Here is a 15,176-nt window from a genome sequence, read left to right on the forward strand (position 1 = left end):
ATGTAACTCTTTTCAAGAAAACAGACCAAAACCAGATAGAAAGGCAGAAGTAAAATAGCAGTGCACAGATATGTGTTTTTACTTCGACGAATTCTTTTTGAAATAGGTGAGGACAAAGCACATTATGTCGAGGCCCGAGCAAAATGTTGAGGCCCGGGCTGACTGGAGTTTGGGCGGTCATTGTATCCTGGCCCAAGCTGCCGCTCCGGTCTGCGGGTCAGGGTTCAGCAAGAGAAAGAGTGAGGACGGACTGGAAGAATGGAGACCAGACAGAGTGTGTTTCAATCCCATTTAGTCTTCAGTCTCTCTTCCTAGTTCAAGTCCCAAGTCTTGAGTTCCTAGTTCCTAGTTCCTAGTTCCTAGTTGTACTCAATCTGTTCTTTTCCGAGTGTCTAATGTGCACTCCTACTCCTAGTGTCTGAATCTCTGTTACTCCAAATTGTTCTCTAAGTTGTACTCTCTAAAGTGTGTGATTCTCTCTCTCATCTCTGATTCTCTGATCTCTCTTCTACCTCTCGCCTTTATATGTCTCACTTCTAAGCCATGCCTTTTGGTCACACCTTTAATCATGCCCTTAGGTCTTGTCTCTAAATCTGATCTCTACACTTCTAAGTCATACTCTTAAGTCACACACCTTTAATCTCACACACCTTTAATCTCACATACCTTTAATCTCACACACCCAAGGTATCTAAACCAAGATTATCAGAGTGTACTCAGCTGTTGTAGGCTATTGTAATCCAAGTCTCATGTCAGGGTATATGGCTCAAGATGGCTGCAAAGCTGATAGCCGCTTTCTGCTAAAAGTCGGCCCCCAACAACATTACATTGCTGAGTTTCCAGCTTAGCCTCCAGCCATCAACAGCTAATTAAATGCTTGCTGAACTTATTACTGGCTCGAGAAACTTGAGCAGCACTATGCTTCTCTACTGGAAGGCAGTGAGTCTCCATCTCCGGTGCAAAAGGCTTTTCGTTTTCAGTCCAAAAAACACACTGGAAACTCGACCTAGTGTTGTTCTCATTGTAAAAACTGAAACCTTTTTCTCCTATTAGAGGTCCCTGTTCTTTTGTTAAGTCTTTTCTATAAAATCCACAAATGTATCTTTGTTGTCACTGGTTTTGAGGAGAGATCCTTCATTATAGTGACATCTCATGCTATTAAATACATGTGTTTGTTACTGCTTGACCCAGGGGCAGAGGGAAATAGCATAGAAAAGAATCTAGTATATTAAACATAAAAGACCATCAGAAAAACCTTCATGAACTCAAAGTAACAGAACTTTAAAACAGCAGAATGTGACCAGGCTCACACCTTTAATCCCAGCACTCTGGAGGCAGAGGCAGGCCAATCTCTGTGAGGTCAAAGCCGACATGGAAAACAGTGAGTTCCAGCACAGGCAGGGTTACACAGAGAAACTCTGGCTCAAAAACAAAGAAAAAAATGTGGAGCATGGCAAAGTCGTTCTGCAGTAAAGTAGATGTGATTTGGTGACTGAATCTGACAGAGGCACTAAACTGTGAGCAGGGCGGAAAGCGGTCAGGCTCTGCTTGGTGTATTAGGATGGGCCGTGGGCATGACAGAGACATTTGTGTAGGGAGGAAGAGTTCCATTTTCAGAAAGCTAGATTGTCAATGCCTCTATGACATGCTTATCCAAGTGGGTTGACAGTTTAAAAGCCAATTGGATGCATAGGTCTGAAACACAGTCAAAATACTGTGGGTTATTTTATATATTGATACATATATTTGTTGTTTATAGATAGTATTACATAATAATGACATCAGTTGTAAATCAGTTACAAAGTCCAAGTTCTTTATGAGTCAGTTGTCACTGGAGCCCATGTCTTGTACATGATGCCAACAGACAATGCCTGGCTTCTGCAGAGGCTCTCAATACATGGCCATCTCTGGGTTACAGAAATCAAAAATAAAAACTATCTTCCATAACCAGAAGGACTGTAGCTTCTAGCATCTATAAATAGTTTATTGGGAAATCTTTTTTCCAAGTAAGCTATACCTCCTGTAGTCAGTTGTATTTCTCTTCTCTAAACCTGCATTCACAATGTCCTCTAAGAGGATAATCAAAACCCAACACTTTCTCTTTCTAAAAGTATTTCCTATTATTCCCAAATCACCCCAAAACCTAGTGGATTAAATCAACACATATTTTTCACTGTAAAAATTTCATGAACTAGAAATCTTGGCCCTTGGCTTTGGGGCCTCTCTCATGACTATAATCAAGTGTTTGCCAGAGGTGAGGTTCAAATGGGAAAGGATTAACTTTACAGTTCAAACAGGGGTTATTGGCTTTTTCCTATTGAACCAAATGTCTTACATTTTCACTAGCCATAGGCTGGAGTCTTTCCTCAGGTCCTTCCTTGCCAATGGGTTTTCTTAAATTATAGCTTGCTTTATCAAAGAGTGCAACTCACAAGTGCTATGAGGAATTAGCTACCAAAACAGAAGTCACCGTCTTTTGTAACATAATCATGGGAATGACATGCACAAGTTTTCCTTTATGCTGTTGGCTAGATCAACTCACTAGGTCCAGCCCATGTTCCAGTGAGAAGATCACTCAAGGGCAGGGATACCACGGACACTGAAGCTACTGTTAGAAGCCCGCCTACCAGCCCACTAAGATTGGTCTGTAGTATAAATGTGAACAAACAGAAGTAGAAAGCCTAACAAATGCACATTTTTCTATGTGAACTATGTGATAATGACGGACCTCTCTGGGCCTGTTAATTTCTTGGTTTCTCAGTGAAAGGAACTTAGTCATCAATGTTTACTTAGTGCCTTCCCACAGTTCTGTGCAGTATGAGCTCAGCAAATGTTGACTGACAAGGATAGAACAGCATACGGACAATAAAGTCCATTTCTATCTAGAGTTACTTGGAAACTCAAGTGAAGGCTTTTTAAGGTTTGATTTCATCATTGTGCTACGAAAATTATTCTCAAGACTCTTTTTGCAAATACAAATTTCCCCAACATCTGTCCAGTGTAAATCTCAGAGTATTTTTGTTTGACTTACACATGTGATACTGAAGACAAGATTTCTTATAGCCTGCCAAATTTCTTCATCACTGGAAAATACAGATGATTGTTTCACAGTGTGCCACTGGGCAGGGTTATATGTCACATCTTTACAAGAGAATATACTCTCTTAGCTAACTAACTGCATTTTAAAATGAATTAGTGGGTTTGGAGGGATGACCTGGTTAAGTGCCTGTGGGTAACCATGAGGTCTTGGGTTTAGGTCTGTGACACGCACGTACAAAGCAGGGTGTTGCAGTATACATCTCTAACCCCATAGACAAGCAGACCCCTGCTTATTGACCAGCCAGCCTAGCCCAGGGGATGAGCTCCAGATTCAATATGGGAGAACTTGCCTCAAAAAATAAGATGTAGAGGGCTTCAGAGGTGACTAAGCAATTAACAGCACTTTCTGCTCTTCTAGAGGACCTGAGTTCCAATCCTTACACAGGACTGTTCAAAGCTGCCTGTAATTGCAGCTCAAGGGACTTAGATGCCCTCTTCTGGCTTCTTCAGGCACACACACACACTCACACACATACACACACTCACACACTCACATACACACACACTCATGCACACATTCATACACACACACTCACACACATACACTCACAGTCACACACTCACATACACACACACTTATGTACACATTCACATACACACTCATGCACACATTCACATATACACACACTCATGCACACACAAGTGCACATACAACCATACCCACATGAACATACATGAACACCCACATGCATACTCATATTTATTAGTAACTCAGCCATATTAAACACAGTCACAAAGTGATTTTTAACCTCATGAAGAAGATCCAAAACTGAAGTTTCAAAACATAGTTTTATCATTTTTTTATAAACCTGGTTACTAAAAATAGAAAGGAAACCTGCTATTTTTAGTAACATATATAGTCATAATCATCCAAAAATGACCACAATTAAATATGTCCATGTCTAGGCATATACATATTGCATATTTAAAGGTATATATACCACATATGGTGGCCTGAACAGCCCCAAATATTCAAATATTGTGTGAGCCTGTGAGGTGAGCCCAGTCTGAGCTGCATAGTAAGAAACTATCTCAAATATAATAAATAAATAAATAAATAAATAAATAAATAAATACACAGCTTTACCACAAATGAGAGCACAGTCCATTTCATGATATATGAAAATTTATAAATTTCATATATTGAGGAAGTGAGTCTCGACGACTGACTGAACCTGAGGCCTTCCTGCAAGGCCTCTGGCAGCGTTAGCCGCAGCAAAGCTCCACAGAGAAGGACAGCAGCCCTCGACACCATGTTAAAGCTGCTGTCCCCGACGGAATGATCCATAAAACTCATAAGACAGGCATGTGAGTAGGTTTAATGCATTGTTTGAATTATTCTCTCATGTCCTGCCCTCCTTCAGCTTTTTCTCCTGGGAGACAACCCTTCTACGTGAGCCAGTGTGGCTGAATTTCCAGGCCTGGAATACTGAGTCATTATTTTTCTCTTGTTGCTGATGAATCTGGCTTAACTTTTCTCCTCCCTCCTTTCCACACCACAACTGGTTTCAACAGTCAGTTGGGGTTTTGTTTTGTTTTTTAATGGTTTTTCCAGTGTTTCTCGTGTAAGAGCCCTGGCTGTCCTGGAACTCACTTTATAGACCAGACTGGCCTCAAATTCACAAAGATCCACCTGCCTCTGCCTCCATCGTGCTGAGATTAAAGGTGTGCACTGTATCTTTTGAGTCCTTTCCACTTCGAATGATGGTTTCTTGTGCTAAGTGTTGTTCTCCTTCTTGTCCTTCATTTATGTTATTCATCTTACAAACATTTGTTAATGGGGACTGGTGTACACAGCACTTAGCTACCCACTGACAATGGTGACATAAAAGAATGCTGTCCTCCGTTTCTTTTCTTCCTTTCTTCCTTTTTGTAACAAAGGCAGATCCTTGTTATGCTAAAGAGCTTCATACTAGTTGTTGAGGAAAACAGAAACTAACAACATACACCATTAAAGCTTTCTGAAAACTTGCACTGATCTAAGCTGAGATAAAGGGGGGATAAAATGTAAGAGGGGTGGTCACTCCGGCAGCACATGTACTAAAACTGGAACGATACAGAGATTTGCACGGCCCCTGTGCAAGGATGACACAAAAATCCGTGAAATGTTCCATATTTCTGTGACCAGGAGCAAGGGTAGTGACTGGGATGCAAAGTGAACAAATGAGAGAGAGAGAGAGAGAGAGGGAGAGAGAGAGAGAGAGAGAGAGAGAGAGAGAGAGAGAGAGAGAGAGAGAGAGAGAGAGACTGGATGGTGGTGGCTGGTGCCTTTAATCCCAGCAGAGGTAGGTAAATGGGTCCTGGAGTTCGAGGCCAGCCTGGTCTACAGAGCGAGTTCCAGGACAGCCAGGGCTACAGCCAAGGTTGAGAAACCCTGTCTCAAAAGACAACAACAAAAACAAACAAAAACCAAAAACAAAAGAGGAAAGAAAACAGGCTATTGCTACCCCAAAAGCTGGAGAATGAACAGAGCATACCCGAGCTCCAGCATCCTGACCTGAAGACCGGAAGCAGCAAGCTGTGAGGAGTGTCCTGATAAACGGCCTTGAGTACGAACTCAAGTATGGGTTTTATCCTAGTAAGGTAGAGTTCTGGCTGTACCTTCAGGCAATTCCTTCTGGGTCTATAAGGGGGCAGGTGTGGCTTCTGGACACTAAAATAATCAAAGGTCATGGAGAGGGAAATGATATCCTGCAAATCTTGTTCTGTCCAAACTAATTGGTCTTTTCTCGGGACCACAGGTGCACAACACCAACTCTTCTGGTTTCCCCTGTCACAAAGAGCCAGACTCAGGGCGGGCCCTGCCGGCTTTCCGGACGTCACGAGGCGTCCTCTGCCGGGCGTTTCGAGCATTTGGTCGCCTGGCAACCGCCGCTGGCTTTGTAGGAGCCTGGCACAAGGACTGACACTGACCAGACCAGTTATAGACCCGACTGGACAGAGTGGTGAGACGCCCCCGGAAACCCTAGCCAGGAACGCTTGTGCACGCAGACTCTTAATACCGGTTAAAATGCAAGTCCCCGGGCCCTGTCCCTAAACAGCTAGAATAGCAGGCAGTTTGGAAGACTGGTTTGGACTAGCAGGCAAGCTCTCTAGAAGCCCGAGGGTGGAGGGGGTGAGCCAGCAGAGCCCAGGCTTTAAAAAGGTTTGAGGGCTGAAGCTCCATTTGGAGAATCTGGAAGCCACTGGGCTCAGCTGCTCCCTAAGAGGGAATGTAGGTAGAAACCAAACTCTGAAACCGTCCATCCTACGCAGCCTGCAAGGAGCCTAGGGGTGAAAGTCAGCAGAGGATCCATCAAGATGGATTCCCAGAGCACCCGGAAGCCTCCCCCACCCCCACCCCGGCTTCTGGGGAGACGAGTCCTAGCAATTGTATCGAATAGGAGATATTATGGGAAACAACTTCTTTTTAGAGAAAATCAAGGACACTCCCATAAGTATTGACCTTATTACTTTTATTATAATGTTCGAAAATGTACACAAATTCAACTAAGTGCAGTTTAAGCCCCATGGGGCTTATTATTTCTCTAAAACTACACTACCAGTAAGGTTAGACTTGGTGCTTTCTTAATGAAAAGAATGGTGATGTTTTGATAAAAACAATTTTCATGAGCTGCTCCCAAGCAGTTTCTGTTGCGGGTTATTGTGAGCCTCTCCCGTCCCACATTCAAGCCCCTGGACATTTTCCTATTGCTTATTGATTACATTCATTGGCCTTCTCTTGATTTAAAAATATTTTAAACTTGTTTCTTCGTTTCCAGTCTCATGTAGTCCATGATGCCCTAACACTCACTTGTAGCCAAAGCTGCCCTTGACTGTCCTTCTTCTACCTCCTAAATTCTGGGATTATACGCGTGCCACCGGCTCAGCTGCCCCCTTTCTTTTCAAATCTGATTAACTTCCAGAGGCACCAGCTTTTAAATACAGAATTCATCTGTAGTGAAAGAACTCAGAATACTCCACTCTCAAATGTGCTGCTCTGGTACAGTGACTATTTTAAGTTAAAGACACTTGAACTCACAGCAGACCGACTCCGCCCACCCACCTACCTGCCTGCCTGCTTCCCTTCGAAAAGCCCTTTCCTAGTCAAGGAAAAAGGAAAACAAAGTTTTCACAGTTAAAACCAAGTGAAACAAGAAAATAACAGACAAGCCAGAGGCTGGGGAAAGACAGCACACACAATCAATGACAGAAGTTATTATCTAATAGGAATGTGCATACATTCTAAACTTACCTATCAAATCACAACCCAGTAGGAATAATGAATCCGATACAGAAACAGCAATTAGCACATAAAAGGAATTCTGAAAGGCTGACAAGGAAATGCTTCACTCTCTCTAGTGTGCTAAGAGTAGTACATTAAAACCCAACTTAAAGATATTGGGCTGGAGAGGTTAAAAATATTGGGCTGGCTGCTCTTCTAGAGGTCCTGAGTTCAATTCCAGCAACCACATGGTTGGCTCATGACCATCTAGAATGAGATCTGGTGCCCTCTTCTGGCCTGCAGGCATACATGCAGGCAGAACACTATAATAAATATTTTTTTAAAAAAGTTAATATCATAACTTTAGCTGTATCTATGGGACCCTGCCACTGCCACCAACAGTAAATGTCAAAGCCCCAGTGAAGAACAATTTGGGAGCATACAGTTACATTAAAATTCGCAGGCCAGGAATGGCCACTCCTAGATTAAACCTTGTTCTAAAGACAACATAGACAAGAAACGTAAAAGCAGCTTTATAAAAGCAAAATACAGAAAGACCCAGAGGTCCGTCAGGAAAAATAAGCCGCAGCAGTACAGTACAACGCTCTAGAGCTGTGTATGGTAACCCAGATGGCTCTTCAAAACAAAGGGTAAGCAGGAAAAAGGCTGGAGACAGAACACTGACTCTGATGACATGCAAAATTGGGAGAAGACAAGAACTATACTTTTTAGGTGTATGGACATTTGTAACAAAACCATGAATACATCCATAGCAATGTCCAAACTAAAGACAGCAGAGAGGAAGGAAAGTAGGCCTTTATTTGGTTAGTCTGGGTTTGTTTTGTTTTGTTTGTTGTTTTTTTTACCCCAGTGCTGGGATGAATCCAGGGCCTTGTGAATGTGGCCCTGAGCCACAACACACACACACACACGCACGCACACGCACACACACACACAGGCACACGCAGAACTTGTTTTCTTTTGTTGTTTTGAAGCAGAGTTTCATGTATTTCAGACTAGTCTAAAATTCCTATGTAGCTGTGGTTGGCCTTGGGCTCTGGTGCTGGGATTAAAGGCGTGTGCCACCACTGCCCGGCTCTTTGCTGTTTTATATTTTAAGCTTATATATAGATCTATGGCATTTTGAAAAAAAAACAATTTCAAATTTTGTTAAAAATTAATAAAAGTATAAGCAAATTTCAGAAATCTACACAATAGAAGAAATACAGGGTGCCCTTTGTTCTGAAGGGTCTGTATTTTACATTCTGAAGACTGAAGGGCACCCTGGCCCTTCAGATTTGCATATTATGAGCAATTTATATTGTCTGGGTAATAGGTACTATGCTTATGTATAAGGACACATTTACCATGTATCAAATTCATTTTCCTTCTAAGCACTGAACTCAGATCCATAGAATACTATGTAAATTGAAATGTTTATTTGGTATAATTCTAGATAAAATGAAAAAATAGATAATGCATTCTAACATTGGACTTTTAATTACCTTCATAGTTCAAAAATATGATGCACAATTTGAGAGACAAGAATAGTTGTCTGTTAAATATCTCTGTTTTTAGGGTAACAGAAAAAACCAGATACCATATGCTTAACATACGATAGATTCATAATGATGACTGCAACAGATATTTTGACCTATGTCATATTGCAACATGGTATTGTCATCTACAAAGCTCACACTTAAGAACCACACAGTCAAATTACAAAAAATAAGAAACGTGACCCCGTGTTAAGTAAGTCTGCCAGTTTGTGTCCCTCCGTGTCACAGCTGCCCTGGGGGCATGCAGTGAGCACACAGCCTGCATTCATTCCCACACTGTCCCTTTGAACTAGTAGGACTGTCCTTGTTGTATGTCGTTTAAGGCAGGTCTTCACATAGTCACCTGTCTGCCCTCAAACACCTGGACTCCAGCAATCCTCCTGCCTCAACCTCCCAAGAGGCTAGACTACAAGCAGAATCACTAGTGAAAGTCATTTATTTTCTTTTTAAGGTTTTTTTTTTTTTTAGCATCATATATTCTACATAATAATGTGTTTCCTTATGATATTGTCATGAAGGCACATAATGTAGTTTGGGCACACCCCTCCCCCTCGTTGTTCTCAGTCGTCCCTCCCACTCCCTTTTGCTCCCTTCTCTTCCCAGCTAGTCAGTCCCTCTTCTACTTTCGCATCTTCTTGTTTTCCTGGACCAATATGTTTGTTCCACTTGATTACAGGGCATAGGTGAGGGGTTATTTACAGGAGCATGGGCACCTTAGCAATGGTTACACCACTGGAGAAGAAAAGTCTCTCCTAAATCCTGACACCATTAACTGCCTATAGATCCTCAGAGAGAGAGGATCTCATGAGAGAGGTAGAACCTCATGAGTCCCTTCCCCACCCCTCATCTGTTGTTAACTGCCTTCACACACATACAGACACACACACACACACACACACACACACACACGCACATGCATGAACACAAGCACATCACATAAATCTGACTTCATTTTTATTTATTTATTTTTGTGGTACTAGTAATCAAATGCAGGTCCCCATGGATGCACCTTGCCTTAAGTTTATTTTACAAAATATTTCAAGATTGCTTTTCCAGTGAGTATTGAAGCTACTATTTTAACTGCGAACAGTAAGAATTGTAGTATCCACATTGGGAAGCACTGCATCATGCTGCTGTTTTCTGGCATGACATCTAGGCCTGGGCCATCAACGTGTCCATATCATCCTGTGTGGGGGTTTTCACAGCATGCTGTCTGATTTGAAGACGCTGCTGCAGATACTCTGAAGAGTGAGAGACCTGGCTCCGTTCTCAGCTGACACTGGAGAGCCTCGATTAACTCGCTGCGATTTATAATTTCTTCACCTATGAAATAAGAGCATTGGACAATCTTCCTCTTTACTCAAAGAGGATAAATAATCATTTCATAAAAGGTTCATCTTAGGACACAGGATGTAGCTTAATGGTAAAGTGATCGAGTAGCATGCAGTGACCCGCTGGATTCTATCACAGCACTAGAAAAAAAAAGGGGGGGGAGGAAAAGGAGGTACCCACAACAACAACTCATTACTGCTGTGGGGGAGAAAATACTTACAAGTGAAAGCAAGGTATTCTTTTCACTTTAGAATTTAATCCCAGTATGAGAGGCTAGGCAGAAAGATCTCAAATTGGAGACTAGGCTGAGCAATACACGTGAGACCCTCTAAAAAATAAAAATCAAGAGGAGGCGGCCAGGGCTGCGGCTGCTGTGTGTTGGCTTACATAGGCCTCTAATCCCAGGGTTCAGGGAGAAGAGGCAGCGAGTTCCAGGCCAGCCCAGGGCTACACAGCCAGATCCTAATCAAAAACATAAACAATAAAAGGCAAGTAAGTAATGTACACTTAACTCATTTTTTGTGCTTTAAATGTTCTGTTGGTTGTTTCTCTGGGTTGTTTGTTTTGTCTTGAGACAGGACACACACAGGGTCTAACTATGTAGCCTTGGCTGCCCTAGAACTCAAGACCCACCTACCTGCCTCTGCCTCCCAAGTGCTAGGCTGTGTGCTGCCACAGTCAGTCTTGGTTCTACACGTTTTAATGAAAAGAGTTGACTGTAAAGATAGAAAATACCAGAAGGCATAAATGCCAGCAGCCTAGCTTAACAAATAGTTGTACATGAGAGAGTTGAAGTAACTCAGCTTTCTGACGGACTCTGTATCACAATGCGCCCTTGTTCCCTTCAGTTTTTAGAAAGTGGAAGTAATACCTGAGCCTGCTTCTGGACATGCTGCCAAGGTGGAGTTTTCTCTGAGAGTTTGACTTACGCAGAAGCCATGGTCCGACTAACGGTGGATTTAATTGCCAAAAACAGCAATCTTAAACCCAGAAAAGAAGAAACCCTCACACAATGCCTGAAGAAAATAACACACATAAATTTTTCAGACAGAAATATAGATTCGATTGTAAGAACTTTAATTCATTTTGGTCTTGCACAGTTAGCAATATAACTTTTATTGGTTTAAGGACATACCCAGTGTCATAATTCTATTTTGATTAAGTTTGTTAACTATATTTTTACCAGATGCTTTATATTATGTTCTATTTTAATTTCCTTCATTTGATACTTAGCATATTACGTTTCTGTAAAATATAGCATTGTGTTTTACAAGTATCTGTTAAATATCTTTTTCTGTTTCCCTAAAATACTCCTGTATCTGCACTGCAGACAGGATTTGGAAAACGATTGCTTTTGTGCCATTCCAGATCCTCGGGGTATTTTTTAAATATCAAAATGTTAAGAAATAAAGTAGCTGCTTGCATATATAACCCAAGCACTCTGAGGCTGAGACAGGAGGATTTCATGTTCAAAACCAGCTTGAGCTATACAGTGAGACCTGCCTCAAAAAAAAAAAAAAAAAAAAAATTAAGAACTCAAAATTTTGACAGGGGTGGAAAGAACACACCCAGGGGCAATATGGACTCAGCATATTCAAGGTCCTATGTTCACCCCAGTCGCCCCTTTTCTCCAATAAAAGTTCAAAGGTGAAGTTTTTGCATATAATTTAATTATGTAAAAACAGATTATTCTGGCTCAGTTGCATTAGACAAGGTTTTCCTGTGTAGTCCTGGCTGTCCCAGAACTTACTCTGCAGACCAGGCCGGCCTCTGCTTCCCAAGTGCTAGGATTAAAGGCAAGCATGCCCAACTAAAAACCAAAATATTTCTGTCTCAGTCTCCAAGCACTAGGATTGCAAGCAAGTACTACCACAAGCAGCCTCCATACCATTCCTCATGACCCCTTTCCCCAGGAATCCAGTTTCATAACCTCATGTTTCTCTTTTGTTGTTCAAAGCGCTCTGCGTCATCATATCATGCATAGACTTTCCCCAGAAAGCCCCAGCAGCCCACATCAAAAGATTTTAAACTTTTAAAAATTTAATATTATTATTATTACTTATTCACTTTGCATCCTGATCCCTGCCCCCTCCTCCCAGTCAGCCCTGCCACAATTTTCCCCCATCTTCCCTCCCCGTCTCCTCTTAGCGGGTGCCCTCCTCCCCTGTATCCCCCAACCCCGGCACATCAAGTGTCTGAGAGCTAGGTGCTTCCTCTCCCACTGAGATCAGATGAAGCAGCCCAGCTAGAAGAACACATCCCACACACAGGCAGCAGCTTTTGGGATAGCCCCCATTCCAGTTGTTTAAGATCCACATGAAGGCCAGGCTGTGCATCTTCTACATATGAGCGAGGAGGCCTAGGTCTAGCCGGTGTGTGTCCTTTGCTTGATGGTTCAGTCTCTGAGAGCCCCAAGGGTCCAGGTTGGTTGTTTCTGCTGGTCTTCCTGTGGAGTTCCTATCCCTTTAGGAGCCGCAATCCTTCCTCCTATTCTTCCATAAGAGTCCCCAAGCTCCAGCCACGTTTTGGCTGTGGGTTCTGCATCTGTCTGAGTCAGCTGCAGGGTAGAGCCTCTCAGAGGACAGCCATGCTAGACACCTGTCAGCTTTGAGACAGGGTTTTTCTGTGTAGCCCTGGCTGTCCTACTGGGATTAAAGGCATGTATCATCACTGCCTGGCCTTTATTTATTTGTTTGCTTGTTTGTTTCTTTGAGAGAGAGATGTGGCTCAGCAGTTTAGTGGCTCCTGCCGAGGACCAAGGTTCCATTCCTAGTACCCACAGATGGCTCACAACCATCAGTAACTCCAGTTTCAGGGGATTTGAAATCTTCCTCTGGTCTCTGAAGGCAACATGCACATAGATGCATGCAGCAGGCAAAACTCTCATACATATAAAATAATTCTAAAAACATTTTAATGTTTTTTAACCACAAATCAATCAGTACTCCTGTACCATCAAAGTTTTTTGTTAAGAGGAAAGCAAACCAATTAAAATAGTCTACACTGAAATGGGAATAACTTGGAGACTTAAAATTCCCAAATGTGCTCTTTTTTTTTTTTTTTTTTTTTTCTTTTTTCTTTTTTCGAGACAGGGTTTCTCTGTGTAGTCCTGGCTGTCCTGGACTCACTCTGTAGACCAGGCTGGCCTCGAACTCAGAAATCCACCTGCCTCTGCCTCCCAAGTGCTGGGATTAAAGGCGTGCACCATCACTGCCCGGCCCAAATGTGCTCTTAATGATAGCCCAGAGGTCTGGTAGAACTTGTGTCCTTCTTGAGTATAACTAACTACCCTGGGCTGCTTCACAGATAAGAAAACACTAGCCTGTAAAGCACACCATTCATTTTTAAGATTTAAATCTCCTCAAAGACAACCATTTTGACTGGATCCTGAAAACCAGAATGTACTCAGATATTTTTATTCTGTTTTGTTTGTTTGTGTTTTTTTGTTTTGTTCTGTTTTGTTTTTTGAGACAAGATGTCTTCATGTAGCTTTGGTTGTCCTGAAACTCCATGTGTAGACCAGGCTGGCCTTGAACTCACAGAGCTCTGTCTTCCTCTGCAACCCAAGTGCTGGGAATCTGTTTTGCCTGCCTAGCTACTCAGATAATTACAGGAGTGGGTAATAATGAACCACTGCTTTCATTTTTTTGAAGACTTTAAAGAAATAAAAGTTTGTTTTACAGTATTCAGATCACTAACATTATCAGAGTTTTTAAATCTAGATACAGGGTCTCACTTTCTTGCCCTGGCTGGCTTGGAGCTCACCATGTAGACCAGGCTGGTCTTGAACTTCCAGATATCCACGTGCTTCAGCTTCTTGAGGGCTGGAAGTGTGCATCACCACACTCAGCTATCCATTACTCATGACTGTCCACCACCACACTCAGCTATCCATTACTCATGACTGTCCACCACCACACTCAGCTATCCATTACTCTTGACTGTCTTGAATGGTTTCTAGTTTTCAGTATTATAAACTGTGACCGTTTGCTTCCAATCGTACAGAAACATGAAGCCCTACTTTATAATGATGTTTGAGCAAGAATTTGTTCATTGTTTCACCTTTCAGGAGAGTCTCTAATTGCTTCCTAGGAAAATTGCTTAGGGGAGTCTTAAGACGCGCAATTTTACTGGTACAGTTACTGAATGCAAACCCCCATATCACTACAGTTGTATTCTGACTGTCCTACGGGCAAGAAATGTTAGGAGAGATTTGGGGAGACTTGTAGAAGTGACCAAGTGAAAGACTTTCTTAAAGTCCACTGTGTAAGCTTGCAGGGGTAAATAAACGGGACCTGTTTTGGTTTCTTTCCAGGATGACCTCTCTCTTTGCAGAAACCTAAGTGTTTTATATTTATATGACAATCGCATTAGTCAAGTCACCAACCTGAACTACGCCACAAATCTCACCCACTTGTACCTACAGAACAACTGCATTTCCTGCATTGAAAATCTCAGCTCACTAAAGAAATTGGAAAAACTGTAAGTGTTTTTATTTTATTTATTTATTTATTTATTTATTTATTTATTTATTTTTGGTTTTTTTCGAGACAGGGTTTCTCTGTGTAGTCCTGGCTGTCCTGAAACTCACTCTGTAGACCAGGCTGGCCTCGAACTCAGAAATCTGCCTGCTTCTGTCTCCCAAGTGCTGGGATTAAAGGCATGAGCCACCACTGCCCGGCCTGTAAGTGTTTTTATTTTTAATCCTGTTAACTGAGGTTTTTTGTTTGTTTGTTTGTTTGTTTGTTTGTTTCTTGGGTTTTTCCGAGACAGGGTTTCTCTGTGTAGCCCTGGCTGTCCTAGAACTCACTCTGTAGACCAGGCTGGCCTCGAACTCAGAAATCTGCCTGCCTCTGCCTCCCAAGTGCTGGGATTAAAGGCGTGCGCCACCACCGCCCGGCGAGTTTTTTTTTTTTTTTTTTTTTTTTTTAATTTGTCCATGCTTCATGCATGGACACCATTTCCAGTGTTTGCATACTCTC

General features: G+C 42.2%; 1 protein-coding gene and 1 non-coding gene across 3 annotated transcripts in view; both read left to right on the forward strand.

Annotated features, from left to right (window-relative positions):
• The first annotated feature begins 5,115 nt into the window (after positions 1 to 5,115).
• On the forward strand, positions 5,116 to 5,219 carry LOC143438674 (U6 spliceosomal RNA). The gene has a single exon (XR_013107379.1). It is a non-coding gene; the product is annotated as a U6 spliceosomal RNA (small nuclear RNA).
• A 703-nt stretch (positions 5,220 to 5,922) lies between these two features.
• The window catches only part of Ppp1r42 (protein phosphatase 1 regulatory subunit 42), a 36,791-nt gene continuing 27,537 nt past the window's right edge, over positions 5,923 to 15,176 (forward strand). For both annotated transcript variants that reach the window (XR_013107355.1, XM_076924391.1), the window contains exons 1-3: positions 5,923 to 6,044; positions 11,043 to 11,261; positions 14,510 to 14,676. Coding sequence is in view for 1 of the 2 variants with exons in the window: in XM_076924391.1 (XP_076780506.1) it covers positions 11,133 to 11,261; positions 14,510 to 14,676 (296 nt within the window). In the remaining variant the exon portion in view is untranslated. The remainder of the gene's footprint in view (positions 6,045 to 11,042; positions 11,262 to 14,509; positions 14,677 to 15,176) is intronic.

This window comes from Arvicanthis niloticus, chromosome 25, assembly GCF_011762505.2.
Source record: "Arvicanthis niloticus isolate mArvNil1 chromosome 25, mArvNil1.pat.X, whole genome shotgun sequence".
NCBI lineage: Eukaryota > Metazoa > Chordata > Mammalia > Rodentia > Muridae > Arvicanthis > Arvicanthis niloticus.